The sequence below is a fragment of the Oncorhynchus nerka genome, linkage group LG5 (genome assembly GCF_034236695.1).
Source record: "Oncorhynchus nerka isolate Pitt River linkage group LG5, Oner_Uvic_2.0, whole genome shotgun sequence".
Classification (NCBI taxonomy): Eukaryota; Metazoa; Chordata; class Actinopteri; order Salmoniformes; family Salmonidae; genus Oncorhynchus; species Oncorhynchus nerka.
The window spans coordinates 27,729,828-27,744,130 of NC_088400.1; the positions used below are offsets into that span (position 1 = coordinate 27,729,828).

At 41.6% G+C, this 14,303-nt stretch overlaps 3 protein-coding genes across 4 annotated transcripts; all 3 read left to right on the forward strand.

The window, feature by feature from the left end:
- Positions 1 to 80: 80 nt before the first annotated feature.
- On the forward strand, positions 81 to 3,205 carry LOC115129308 (heterogeneous nuclear ribonucleoprotein A0-like). 2 transcript variants are annotated; one of them, XM_065018504.1, is made up of 2 exons: positions 81 to 2,512; positions 2,840 to 3,205. In XM_065018504.1, the coding sequence occupies exon 1, from the start codon at positions 153 to 155 to the stop codon at positions 1,083 to 1,085; it is 933 nt and encodes a 310-aa protein (XP_064874576.1). In that variant the 5' UTR covers positions 81 to 152; the 3' UTR covers positions 1,086 to 2,512; positions 2,840 to 3,205. The 2 variants fall into 2 exon arrangements, with proteins under 2 accessions (XP_064874576.1, XP_029515374.1); XM_029659514.2 differs by having other exon boundaries at positions 81 to 1,262.
- A 1,201-nt stretch (positions 3,206 to 4,406) lies between these two features.
- On the forward strand, positions 4,407 to 6,219 carry LOC115129309 (heterogeneous nuclear ribonucleoprotein A0-like). The gene has a single exon (XM_029659515.2). The coding sequence runs from the start codon at positions 4,481 to 4,483 to the stop codon at positions 5,381 to 5,383; it is 903 nt and encodes a 300-aa protein (XP_029515375.1). The 5' UTR covers positions 4,407 to 4,480; the 3' UTR covers positions 5,384 to 6,219.
- Positions 6,220 to 6,322: 103 nt separating this feature from the next.
- LOC115129310 (heterogeneous nuclear ribonucleoprotein A0-like) lies at positions 6,323 to 14,271 on the forward strand. Its single transcript, XM_029659516.2, has 3 exons — positions 6,323 to 7,817; positions 13,613 to 13,751; positions 14,022 to 14,271. The coding sequence occupies exons 1-2, from the start codon at positions 7,073 to 7,075 to the stop codon at positions 13,663 to 13,665; spliced, it is 798 nt and encodes a 265-aa protein (XP_029515376.1). The 5' UTR covers positions 6,323 to 7,072; the 3' UTR covers positions 13,666 to 13,751; positions 14,022 to 14,271.
- The last annotated feature ends 32 nt before the right edge of the window (positions 14,272 to 14,303 follow it).

Here is a 14,303-nt window from a genome sequence, read left to right on the forward strand (position 1 = left end):
CTCCAATGTCAGGGGCGTAACGGTGATGTTGCTGTAGTCTGACGTCACTATAACTTTGTTATAAATACGGCCTGGACGCCATTTCCCTACCTCCAAGCTTTGCTGATACAGGTTTTCTGTCGAGCTAGCTACGCAGTATTTTCTGTCAAGAAATGGACGCCGCAAATCAACTTTGCAAACTTTTTGTCGGTGGATTGAACGTAGATACCGACGATGACGGGCTCCGCAAGCATTTTGAGCAGTATGGTCAATTGACCGACTGCGTTGTGGTTGTGAATAAGCAGCTACAGAGGTCCCGCTGTTTCGGCTTTGTTACCTACTCGAGCGGGGAGGAGGCCGATGCAGCAATGGCGGCTAGGCCACATGTCGTTGATGGCACCAACGTGGAGTTGAAAAGAGCGGTCGCTCGTGAAGATGCTGGTAAACCCGAGGCACTCGCCAAGGTCAAGAAAATATTCATCGGTGGACTGAAAGACGACATCGAAGATGAACATCTGAATGATTATTTTTCCCAGTTCGGCGAGATCGAGAAGGCCGAAGTAATCGCCGAGAAGGAAACCGGAAAGAAAAGGGGTTTCGGCTTTGTTCACTTCACAGATAACGACTCGGCCGACAAGGCAGTGGTTGTGAAGTTCCACACCATCAATGGGCACAAGGTGGAAGTGAAGAAAGCCCTCACCAAGCAGGAGATGCAAGCTGGTGGTGGCGGCAGGGGTGGAAGAGGGGGGAGAGGCATGAGAGGAGGACAAAATGGCTTCGGTGGCGGCAGAGGTGGTTACGACAGCTACGGGGGCGGTTTCGGTGGGGGCTACGGAGGCAATAGCGGCGGTTATGGCGGCGGCTACGGAAGTGGAGGCTATGGCGGTGGTTATGGAGGCGCAAGCTACGGAGGTGGCTACGGCGACCAGATGGGAGGTTATGGTGGCGGCAATGGCTACAGTGACTTTGGCAGTGGGTACAGCCAGCAGTCCTCCGGGTATGGGCCCATGAAAGGCGGCAGCAACTATGCCGGTAGGAGCCCCGCTCCATACGCCCCCAGAGGCGGTGCGGGTGGCTACAACAGAGGGGCTTATGGCGGCTACTAAACCCGTGGCTACGACAGACTATTTGCAAAGAAATGTCTTTTACACCCTCAACCGTCGGATCGGACGACCTCAAACCGAACTAAAAAAAAATTCAGTCATCCGGCATCTGCCATAAAGTACTGGCAAAATGCCGACACTGTGAAACCTAATCATTAAGAAGACCTCAAAACCAAACAGGTAGGAAGATGACTTCCGACCCAGAACCTGATTAGCACGACCAGCTGTTGCTGTAAGAAAAGTTCGATTGCAAAACCCATTTATCATTTGTTCCAAGTTGAGGGCGTGTAGCTGTCGTTAGTTGGCTTGCTTTTTTTTTTTTTTTTTTAGTTTTGCGTACATTCGTTTTTGAGTTTAGTCAAGGATTGTTTTGTTTGATACTATATTTTCTCTTATCTACATTTTAAGCAATTAGTTCCGAATTTCCCTGGGATCTAATCTTTTTTTCAATGTTTGGGGAATGGGACGCATGTGCTATGGAGTTGTATTTATTAGCTATAACTCTGATGTAAATTTGTATTCTATCCACTACTAGCCTATAGGTTTTAGGTGACGCTTAGGTGGTGGGGCGGATCCAGTTTAAACGTTTCATTCTTGACAATGTTTTGTAAATCAACGAAGTACGTCACAGTAATTTCCCAACACACATACATAGCATAGCGTCCGCTATCAGCTTAATGTTCCTTTCATTTACTTCAGCAATATCTCATGTATATTGTATAATCTGTCTGAAGATCAAACTACAATTGTTAAGCATTGGTATGCATATGTATGTTCATTTTAAATAAAAAGTTAAACAAACTTAGTTATTTTACTCATTTTACCAGGATGTCTTAAATGGATAGTTCGGGTTTTTGACAGCTTGTACTACTTCCCCAAAGTCAAATCAAGGTATACCATTTGTAATCATCAGCGTCCAGTATGAAGGCAGTTGGTACTTTCGAGCGCCAATACTTCCTTCAAGCTGCACGCAGGTGCATATAAATGGTATCTACAAGTTCATATCACTGGAGAAGTAGTGGGCCTCGTAAAATTCCCGAAATATCCCTCTAAGTCTACTTCTGATTGGTTATATTATGTGACTTATTTTATATATATTTAATATTAGCTTCATGGCGTTTCTTCCATTGCTCTTCCCAGCTAGGGGGGTGAAGAATGGATTGCAGTTAAGTTTGCCCATGACCAATGCATGGGGGCTTTGTTGGTTGGCAATAACATAAATTGTTCCATAAAGTTAACTGGCATTTAACTTGTGGACCTGAGGGCTCTCATATTTATCTTTGATTCCTACATTTAGGTGTTCATACTGTTATCCAAGTACGTCAACATAGCAGTAGCAGTTTGACTTTATACAGGGACCCTGTTCTATACCTGGGGTCGATTGTCATAGGACTCTGAAATATCTCTTTAGGATCACATCAGCAAACTAGGTATGTAAATCAAACTGTCTTCACTATGTGTTGGTCAAGTATTAAAGATATGGATTTGAAATGGTACTCAACTACTGATTAGGATTAATTTATTGATAGTTTTTTTGCATTTATCAGTAGTTGGTCTTTGGCCTTATGCATCTTTTAAGAGGGGATTTTACTGCACTTACTTGGTCCTAAATAATCTAAAATAATGGTCTGAGGAGACTAAGTGCACTTCCTACATTAATGCAAATATATGGAATGGCACATGGTGTTACCTCCTGACTTGGCTTGATGTATTTATCTGCACTGTCTCATTCTTTACCCTTTTCCTCTCTCCTCCAGGTAGCCATGGTGACCTGACTGCCAGGACACCAATCTGGCAAAGCCTTGGTTTCCTTCAGGACTGGGGGATTGCAGTTAAGGCTGTCCCACTTCCATGGGTGATTTGGAACCCCTGGACATTCTGCCTAATGTGTGCATTAAAATCTTTATTGTATTTACCAGGTTTCAATAATTGCCAGTGGGTTTATTCTAGTCAATCTAGGAGGGTGACGTAATTGACTACTTATTCTGTTCTTACCCATTGTAGGAAAGTGGTTCATAAATGTTAGATCATTGTAAACTATGAAAAAATGGACACCAATGGTGGCTTTGGTGTGCTATGCTTTTAATTTGCTGCAATTTAAATAAAACTATTTTTTTTAAAGATTTACATTGTTTTATTGGGACATATGCAATGGGGTTTAAAGGGCAATATTATTGTATGGTAGGTTTTGCCTTTGGATTGCACTAACTCTTCCAATGTTCAAGTTACAGTTACTGAACTTTGAACATGCAGCCCAATTCTATTACTCCACTAATTTGCTATTTTGAGCAGTCATTTTGAGCAGGTACAGTGAATCTCAACCTCTGAGCTCCAAAGATGCAGTTCAAAGTGAATGCTCTGAATTGGGCTGCCTGTCTCATGTAGTTTGATGCACATTTACTTGTACTGTAACTGTTAATTCAAATTAAATTTAGGCAGATCACAAAAGCCACTTAATACTGAAATGGGCCTATATTGTATGGCATCTGTAGTGTTATACCTCAATCCTAAATGAATAGGAAAGATGGACACTAGTATTTTCTTAGCAAAATAAATTATATATGCAAATTCAACAGCATTGTGGCATGCTGAGCACTGCCAGGATTATCTGCATGTCCTGTAATGTATTCACATCTTTCTTCAAACTTGCACTCACTAATCCCATGTGGCTCAGTTGGTAGAGCATGGTGCTTCCAACAGCCAGGGTTTTTGGTTCAATTCCTACAGTGGACCAGTATGAAAAACATATACTCTTCTGAAGGTAAGATGTTTTTGTCCTCGAATGTCAATGTACAAAACATTACCGCTCGTGTTATAGTTTATGCTATTCTTGCTGTAAGACCCCCTGGATAAGAGTGTCTGCTGAATGAATGTATTCAAGTTGCCTATTTTTTTTACACTTGAATATTCAATGCCAGTCTTTTTTTAATGGTTAGGTTTTTAATAATAGGTTTTTTAGGGGGAACAAAGGAGTAACATGTAGTTCAGAATGAAAGGTCGTCCACAAATGAGGAGCATCAACCAAAAGTCTTTGAAATCAATACTGCTTTGAATGCGCACAGCAGTGTCATGTGCTAGAACAGAACTGACATGAATGTCAGGCCAGAGACCAGAGTACTGATGTGAATAAAGACCTGGATTAGTGAAAGCTAAGTAGATGGATATTCAGATCATTGCATACGAAGAGATTGTATGAAACGAGAAGGATGAATTTACAAATGATGAGAACGGCAATTTGAATAAAATTAGGTGGGATTTGAAGGTAACAACCAATCAGAACTGTTGACGTATTTCCAAACCTACGCCAGACGTCATTGCGTCGCCGGTAGCTTCTTTTAAAGCGATGCGATTTTGTCAGGTTACATTTTATTTGCTGTAAAACTACTCTGCTAGTAATCATGACGAACCAACTCTGCAAACTATTTGTCGGTGGCTTGAACGTCGAGACTACAGACGATGGCCTTCGTCAACATTTCGAGCAGTACGGCCAGTTAACCGACTGCGTAGTGGTCCAGAACCAGCAGCTACAAAGGTCCCGCTGTTTCGGCTTTGTAACCTACTCAAGTGCGGAGGAGGCCGACGCAGCCATGGCCGCCAGGCCACATGTCGTCGATGGTACCAACGTGGAGTTAAAAAGGGCCGTTGCACGGGAAGATGCTGGTAGGCCAGAGGCACTCGCCAAAGTAAAGAAAATATTTATTGGTGGGCTGAAAGACGACATTGAAGACGAACATCTGAATGATTATTTCTCTCAATTCGGCGCAATTGAGAAGGCCGAAGTCATCAGCGACAAAGAGACTTTCAAAAAAAGGGGATTCGGCTTTGTCTACTTCGAAGATAATGACTCTGCCGACAAAGCGGTCGTGCTGAAGTTCCACACCATCAATGGACACAAAGTGGAGGTGAAGAAGGCCCTCACCAAACAAGAGATGCAGTCAGCCGGTGGTCGTGGTGGCCGTGGTGGGAGAGGAATGAGGGGGTCTCAAAATGGCTACGACGGCGGAAGAGGTGGCGGCTACGGCAGCTATGGCGGTGGCTATGGAGGAAACGATGGCGGCTACGGTGGAGGATACGGCAACGGAGGTGGTTACGGTAACCAAGGGGGATACGGAGGAGGTTATGGCGATCAAATGGGGGGCAGTTATGGTGGGAACGGTTACAATGACTTTGGCGGAGATTATGGTCAGCAGTCTTCCGGTTATGGTGCAATGAAGGGGGGTAGCTATTCAGGCAGGAGCGCTGCACCGTATTCCCGTGGAGGTGCCGGTGGCTATGGCAGGGGTGGATATGGTGGTTATTAGATGCCGTTGACCTCTCAACCCCAATTTGAAATGTTCATAATTTCTGATTCAATGAACTGAATTTACACACGGGCCAGAGTGCCCTATTTCTTTCTTGCTCCAATTTAAAAGGACTCGTGCCCCTCACCCACCCTGATTTAGCCCCTATCCTACTCCCTCCATCTGGACTACACCATTGTCCCTAGGCGGCGTTACTAAAGACATTATGGACTTTGTTACCAGTTCAACTTTATGACTTGTCGATGTAGTTTCGTGGTTCTTTAAACATTTTTTTTATTATTAAATTGTAGTTAACGTCCCTGCTTCAAGACTTTCCTATGATACTGTATGTCAGGGGTGTCAAACTCGTTCCATGGAGGGTCTAGTGTTTCCAGACTTTTTCCCCCCTTTTTCAATTACGCCCTAGGTTTCAGTGTGGGGAGTTCCTTACTAATTATTGACCTTAATTCATCAAGTACAAGGGAGGAGCTAAGACACTCGGCCTTCTGTGGAATGAGTTTGACACCTGTGTTCTGTCCTTAGTACCAGCAAGGTTAATAACAAGTCAAATTGCTTTGCAACATGAAACTCAGGGGTATTAATGGAGTTTAAAGCAATCTTCATGAATGCTTGAGTGGTTTAAGATCATAAAATTTTGTCACAGTGTTTTGAGGAATTGAAAGAACTATGGTTATTGTTTTTAATGGTTACCTCCTAATGCTTTTCTCCGTCCAATATGTGCTGTTCAATACCTTGTAAATCAATGCAGTTGTGGAATGTTACTAAAATCCTGAATTAGTTGACTCTTGAGTCTCACTCCTTTGCCTGTAATAAAGTTTTTAATGTTGTCAATTTAACCATATGGCATTTTGTTTCAAAAGGATTATTCAGGATCGGTTATATCATGAAGCGGTTGCGCACCCTACAGAATGAAACACCATCACTGGTTACTTTCCTGTTCAGGAATAGACTAATCTGGCATGTGTGAAACTGGCCTACATTCACACATAAAAAAATAAAAGTGTTTTAGACCTTCCAGAATTACCTGTTACGCTGTCTACAACCAGTCCTCCTTGAGGGAGGAGTGACAAACCTGATTGGAGGCAAGACTATTACACTACCAAAGGCTGTCTTTTCTAATACTAGGTCTATCCTAATTAATGTGGGATTTTTGGTTGTCTGACATCTAATTTGATTGGATAGCAGTGAGGATTGCTATTTTTCTCCAGTACATTAGCTATACTTAAGCAATAAGTAATGAAGGGGTCTGGTATATGGCCAATAAACCATGGCTAAGGGCTGTATCCAGGTACTCTGCGTTGTCTGGTTATATCATGGCTGTCAGCCAGTCAGGGCGTGACCCACCCAGTTTATAAAGCCTATCAACACCTTTCTGTTTTGCTACATACCTTGCCAAATGTAAACTAGTCCATACCATTGTATTCTAGTTTGTCCTGTCCAAATTTTATTCCAATGTGCCCGATCATTAGGTCCTTATGATTATGGAAAGATGCAAAATGGGTAACGTTTTGCTAGAATGTAGTTCTATTGGAGGTAATCAATTTACAATAGCTCACCCCTAGGAGGCTCGTAGACGTGTAAGCATTACGTCGACGCCAACCATTTGTCTACATCCGCCATTTTAGACACCAAAAGAAGCACTGTCAAAAGTCTGCGTTGATATAACCATATAAATTGCATCAAAGCGAGATGGAAAATCAACTCTGCAAGCTCTTTATTGGTGGACTAAATGTTCACACCACTGACGGTGGTCTTCGTAAACACTTTGAACAGTATGGCCAGCTGACCGACTGCGTAGTTGTTCAGAACCAGCAACTACAGCGGTCTCGCTGTTTTGGTTTTGTAACCTATGCTACTGCTGATGAGGCAGACGCTGCAATGTCCGCCCGGCCTCATGCCCTGGACGGCAACAATGTTGAACTGAAAAGAGCAGTGGCACGTGAAGATGCGGGAAAACCTGAGGCTCTGGCTAAGGTTAAGAAAATATTTATCGGGGGTCTGAAAGAAGACATAGAGGATGGACATCTGAACGAGTATTTCTCTCAGTTTGGTACTATCGAGAAGGCCGAGGTTATTAGCGATAATCAAACTGGTAAGAAGAGGGGGTTTGGTTTTGTTTATTTCGAAGATTATGATTCTGCCGACAAAGCGGTGGTACTGAAGTTCCACCATATAAATGGCCATAAAGTAGAGGTGAAAAAAGCCCTCACCAAGCAAGAAATGCAGGCTGCTGGCACCCGTGGCGGGAGGGGAGGAAGGTTTCAAAATGGATACGGTGGTGGCTATGGAGGAGGTTATGGAGGCAGTGACGGTGGATACGGCGTGGGGTACAGTGGAGGCTATGGTGACCAAATGGGTGGCTACGGTGGGAACGGCTACAGTGATTTTGGAGGTGGCTATAGCGACCAGTCATCTAATTATGGCCCCATGAAAGGTAATTACTCGGGCAGAAGCAGCGCACCTTACACCCGAGGTGGTGGTGCTTACGGCAGGGGGGGGTACGATGGCGCTTACTAGAGCCCCAGCAAATCTTACTCAAAGCAGCCTCGCTCCCTTAGCAAAAATGATTACACCCTCATAACATAGTTCCCACCAAGCGTTCTATAATGGTACGAGAGTGACTGAACTCAGCCCGAGTGGTTCAGACAGGAAAGTTACTACAGTATTCTCTATTCAAGGCTGACCCAAATAGGCAACGTTAGGGCCATCTAGCAACTAACTACAGATTATTTTGGGGGGCAGATGTCTCCACCTTCATAGCAACTGCAGATGTCTCCACCTTCATAGCAACAACATTTCTCTAGGAAACAGCTGTCTTCACCTCCATAGCAACTACAGATCTCTCTAGAAGGCAGATGTCTTCACCCCATAGCAACTACTGAGCTCTAGAAGGCAGATGTCATCACTCCAAAGTTCTCAAATAACTTAGCTCTAAATGGCCATTGTCCATCCACCACAAGTAATAGGACTACTCCTTTGGATTATTTTATTTTGAGCAGTGGACCACTGTTTATATTTTGCCAAGATGCTGTAAAAATTAAGTTAATACGTCTCTGCTTGTTATCGTAGATCTGTTATATTTACTTTAATGTGTTGTAACTAAATTACATTTTGTTTTAAAATATTTGTATTTAAGTTGGAGTGTTATTAATTTGGGACCCCTTGTTTGATTTAGCCATGTAATCAATTGCAGTGAACTTGATGACGTCCTTTTCTGCATCTAAGTAGTTTAAAGGTAACTTAAGTTAAGTTTTGCCCATACATTTCTTACTTGCCCCTGCACTATACCAAATTATATGACATATCTGCCCAATACCATTTGGTTTTAAAGGGGAATCTCCACACAGTATTTATTTTGGACTATAAGGACTAGGTCACACTTTTTAAGTATTCAAGGTTCACTGCTGTTACTGAAATATAGGCTATTTGTTGTAGTGTTTGATTTGTGATTCCCATTTAGTTTGATTATTAAATAATTGTAACATTACTATGATCATTATGTTATAGTTGTTAACCATTACATATTCTCACTTCTCAACTACTTCAAATTCTGTAAACAGATGTTACCTAAAGCTTTCCAGTTTTTCTATTTTACTGTAGAACCACAAATATTTCAGTAACAAGGATATATCTTTATGCTTCTGTCTTGTGTATTTTTGGTGAACAGAGTTAAACTGATTGTTTTTCAGTAAACTGTGTGTAATATATCCATCTAATAAACCCTTCTATATAGAAATGAATTAGACCTTAAGTACTTTGAATTAAATCGGGTAAAACTTAGGGTATGAAACCACAGTAAGTAACCTGCTGTGGTACAGAAAACGTTATCAGGGTTTGTTCTTTAAGCACCTTAAAATTAATTCCTAGATTTTGATGAATGTATTCTTCATACTAATTGGATTTGCTAGCCACTCATGTTTGATATTCAAGTAGCTCTTAGGTCCCCAAAAATATATTCAATCAATCAGATCTGGTAGAGTAATGAATAGACTATATATCTGTCTTTGAACATATATGTATTACATCCAGAATGTCTTTATTCCTCCATGAAATTAATGCTAGAGCTCTGTTCCAAAGCTCTACGGGCCCGATTCCGATTTAGGAAATGACGCCTTTCTTACACACGACTTTCCTACGCACTTCTCAGTAGCTGATATTCAGACTTACCTTATGAAGGTGTGCAACAGGCTTTGCAGGTGTGGTTCCTAATACATTTAATTCAAGCACATTATAATAGGGAGAATAGTGTACAATAGTAGGTTATACCCTTATCGATTGCCTGCACTAACCATTGAACTGTGATACAGCCAAGTGTTCCGCCATTTGTTGGGTTGAAACAGTTATGGCTTGCTCTGCTCCATAACAATTTAATTAGCCTACATGCTATATATACAGTTGAAGTTGGAAGTTTACATACACCTTAGCCAAATACATTTAAACTCAGTTTTTCACAATTCCGGACATTTAATCATAGTAAAAATAAATCCCTGTCTTAGGTCAGTTAGGATCACCACTTTATTTTAAGAATGTGAAATGTCAGAATAATAGTAGAGTGATTTATTTCAGCTTTTATTTCTTTCATCACATTCCCAGTGGGTCAGACGTTTACATACACTCAATTAGTACTTGGTAGCATTGCCTTTAAATTGTTTAATGTTTTGTGTAGCCTTCCACAAGCTTCCCACAATAAGTTTCTCCTGATAGAGCTGGTGTAACTGAGTCAGGTTTGTAAGGCCTCCTTGCTCGCATACTCTTTTTCAGTTCTGCCCACACATTTTCTATAGGATTGAGGTCAGGGCATTTGATGGCCACTCCAATACCTTGACTTTGTTGTCCTTAAGCCATTTTCCCACAACTTTGGAAGTATGTTTGGGTTCATTGTATAATTTGGAAGACCCATTTGTGACCAAGCTTTAACTTCCTGACTGATCTCATGAGATGTTTCTTCAATATATCCACATAATTTTTGTTCCTCATGAAGCCATCTATTTTATGAAGTGCACCAGTCCCTCCTGCAGCAATGCACCCCCACAACATGATGCTGCCACCCCTGTGCTACACGGTTGGGATGGGGTTCTTCGGCTTGAAAGCCTCCCCCTTTTTCCTCCAAGCATAACAATGGTCATTATGGCTAAACAGTTCTATTTTTGTTTCATCAGACCAGAGGATATTTCTCCAAAAAGTATGATCTTTGTCCCCATGTGCAGTTGCAAACCGTAGTCTGGCTTTTTTACGGCGGTTTCGGAGCAGTGGATTCTTCCTTGCTGAGCGGCCTTTCAGGTTATGTCGAGATAGGACTCGTTTTACTGTGTATATAGATACTTTTGTACTTGTTTCCTCCAGCATCTTCACAAGGTCCTTTGCAGTTGTTCTGGGATTGATTTGGACTTTTCACACTAAAGTACGTTCATCTCTAGGAGACAGAACGAGTCTCCTTCCTGAGCGGTATGACGGCTGCGTGGTTCCATGGTGTTTATACTTGCGTACTATTGTTTGTACAGATGAACGTGGTACCTTCAGGCTTATGGAAATTGCTCCCATAGATGAACCAGACTTGTGGAGGTCTACAATTTTTTTTCTGAGGTCTTGGCTGATTTCTTTTGACTTTCCCATGATGTCAAGCAAAGAGGCACTGAGTATGAAGGTAGGCCTTGAAATACATCCACAGGTACACCTCCAATTGACTCAAATGATGTCAATTAGCCTATCAGAAGCTTCTAAAGCCATGACATTTTCTGGAATTTTTCAAGCTGTTTAAAGGCACAGTCAACGTAGTGTATGTAAACATCTGACCCACTGGAATTTTGATACAGTGAGTTAAAAGTGAAATAATCTGTCTGTAAACAATTGTTGGAAAAATGACTTGTGTCATGCACAAAGTAGATGTCCTAACTGACTTGCCAATACTATAGTTTGTTAACAAGACATTTGTGTCGTGTTTGAAAAACAAGTTTTAATGATTTAATCCTAAGTGTAGGTTGACTTCTGACTTCAACTGTATGTATACACACAAAAGTATGTGGACACCCCTTCAAATTAGTGGATTCGGCTATTTCAACCACACCGTTGCTGGCAGGTGTATTAAATAGAGCACACAGCCATGCTATCTCCATAGACAAATATTGGCAATAGAATGGCCTTACTGAAGAGATCAGTGACTTTCAAAGTGGTCAGTTTGTCAAATTTCTGCCCTGCTGGAGCTGCCCCGGTCATCTGTAAGTGCTGTTATTGTGAAGTGGAAACGTCTAGTAGCAACAACGGCTCAGCCACGAAGTGGTAGGTCACACAAGCTCACAGAATAGGACCACTGAGTGCTGAAGCGTGTCACGCATAAAAGTCTTCTGTTGCAACACTCACTACCGAGTTCCAAACTGCTTCTGGAAGCAACTTCAGCACAATAACTGTTAGTTGGGAGCTTCATGAAATGGGTTTCCATGGACAAGCAGCTGCACACAAGCCTAAGATCACCATGCACAATGCCAATCGTCGGCTGGAGTTGTGTAAAGCTCGCCACCATTGGACTCTGGAGCAGAGGAAACGTGTTCTCTGGAGTGATGAATCACGCTTCACCATCTGGCAGTCCGACGGACGCATCTGGGTTTGGCGAATGCCAGGAGAACGTTACCTGCCCGAATGCATAGTGCCAACTGTAAAGTTTGGTGGATGAGGAATAATGGTCTGGGGCTGTTTTTCATGGTTCGAACTAGGCCCCTTAGTTCCATTGAAGGGAAATCTTAACGCTAAAGCATATAATGACATTCTCATCGATTCTGTGCTTCCAGCTTTGGGGCAACAGTTTGGGGAATACCCTTTTCTGTTTCAGCATGAGAATGCCACCGTGCACAAAGCGAGGTCCATACAGAAATGGTTCGTCAAGATCGGTGTGGAAGAACTTGACTGGCTTGCACAGAACCCTGACCTCAACCTCATCGAACACCTTTGTGATGAATTGGAATGCTGACTGCGAGTCAGTCCTAATTGCCCAACATCAGTGTCCGACCTCACTAATGCTCTTGTGGCTGAATGGAAGCAAGTCTCCGCAACAATGTTCCAACATCAAGTGGAGAACCTTTTCAGAAGAGTGGAGGCTGTTATATCAGCAAAGGGGGGACCAACTCCATATTTATGCCCATGATTTTAGAATGAGATGTTCAATGAGCAGGTGTCCACATGCTTTTGGTCATGTAGTGTGTATAATCAACTGTTACTAATGATCCTCAGCAACAACCACATGGTCATGACGGCGTTTACAGAGGAAGCAAATTAAGGTAAACGAAACAATGTCATTAAATGGAATGATAATGTAGGTTAAACCAACTGAAGGGAACTATCAGTAAATTGGCAGTTGAATATGTGTTATTAGGCCTACTGACGATCGATACTAATAGTGGCTAACATTTAACATGATAGAAGTAGGAAACTGAGAAAGATGGGGTAGCCTATGTTTAAGACATTTAAGTGGCCATCCCTACAAGTCAAAAGGCCGTACAATTTAAATTCTGCATAATGGCACAGCATTTGATAAACTTTTCAGTAGGAAAGTTGATATGCTTCAGTTTGCTGCCATATGACTTGTTTTACATTTGTCTCCAGCGACTATAAGGTCAAATATATCTAAACAGAGTGTCATTTATATTTACAATTCCCTTATCCAAACGGATTACTCATTTACCTAGCTCTTAAGTTGTAAATTACAGTCAATGTTATTTCTAATAAAAATTTAAGTGGATGCTTTTTCCAATTGAAACCTGTAGGTTTGCTAGCCCTTATTCATGGTTTCCTCACGCGTAAAAGTGGTGGAATTAAGTTAAGGTCAGAATACAGCGTATCTGTTGACACACCTCCGCCACACCTTCATTTATTCAATCTCCACCCAAAACAAATAGTAGGTGAATAGAATACTATTCTCATGCTTATATTCAATTTCAGAATACGCATAGAGAGAGGTGCATAGAAAGGGAATTATGTTACATTTACACGCGCTTAACTTGGGTTGGAATCGGGCCCTTGGTGAACAAATAGGCTGGATACCTTAGCTGTGTCTTCTATGTCATGGGAATCTCCAGGGTATTCCGAGCTCTAGAATTCCAGCTGAAAGTCCATAGGATATCAGGTTTGTTACAATACATGCATCATTGAAATAGTCCTGGGCCTATTCCACTTCACTGGGAAACATATTTTTTATCTGTCTGGATGACAATTTCAAAAATGTTCTCTTACTTTCCACAGAGTTGTCGAAATTGATAGATTATGACACATTCTTCCTATGTCCTGCTGGTTAATGGATCGCCAGGGATTGATTGGACCAAGATGAGGACAAGTTCCTATGAGGAGGAAAACTCTTGTCTATGGCATTGGGACAACTAAGGTGAGTTTACTAATTCTCTTATTACAGATGCATTTTGTTTACATGCACATACTTTGATATGGCCTACACATTTTCATTGATTCACAGTGCTTAATTTAAGTCAAAGGAACGTCCTTATGTTTTTTGTCTTTAGCCAATGGAGGGCAGCATTTCTTTGCTCATAAAGGGTTAATTACTATTTTGGTTAAAGTGCCAATGGATACCTAACTGGGTACTACATGGGTTTTATAATTGTTTTAATGGTTATCAAATTCCAATGTATTTTGACAGGTGTGACCCAAGACTGTGCTGATCCAGCTCTTGTGGTCCTGTCATCACAGGATGAAAAAAAATGTCTGTGAAAGATGCAGGTTTTTTGAAGGACCTAATATCCATCTGTTGGGAAAGTTGAAACTTTCACTGAATCATTCAGATGTGTATCCTTGTTTTGTATTCCAGTATGTGGAATCAATTGCACTGCTTGTACTGTACTCTAATGGTTATTAGTCAATTCAATAAATATCGATATTTTTAAAACTTATACATTGATAATTCTTCTAAAATGTCAAGTGG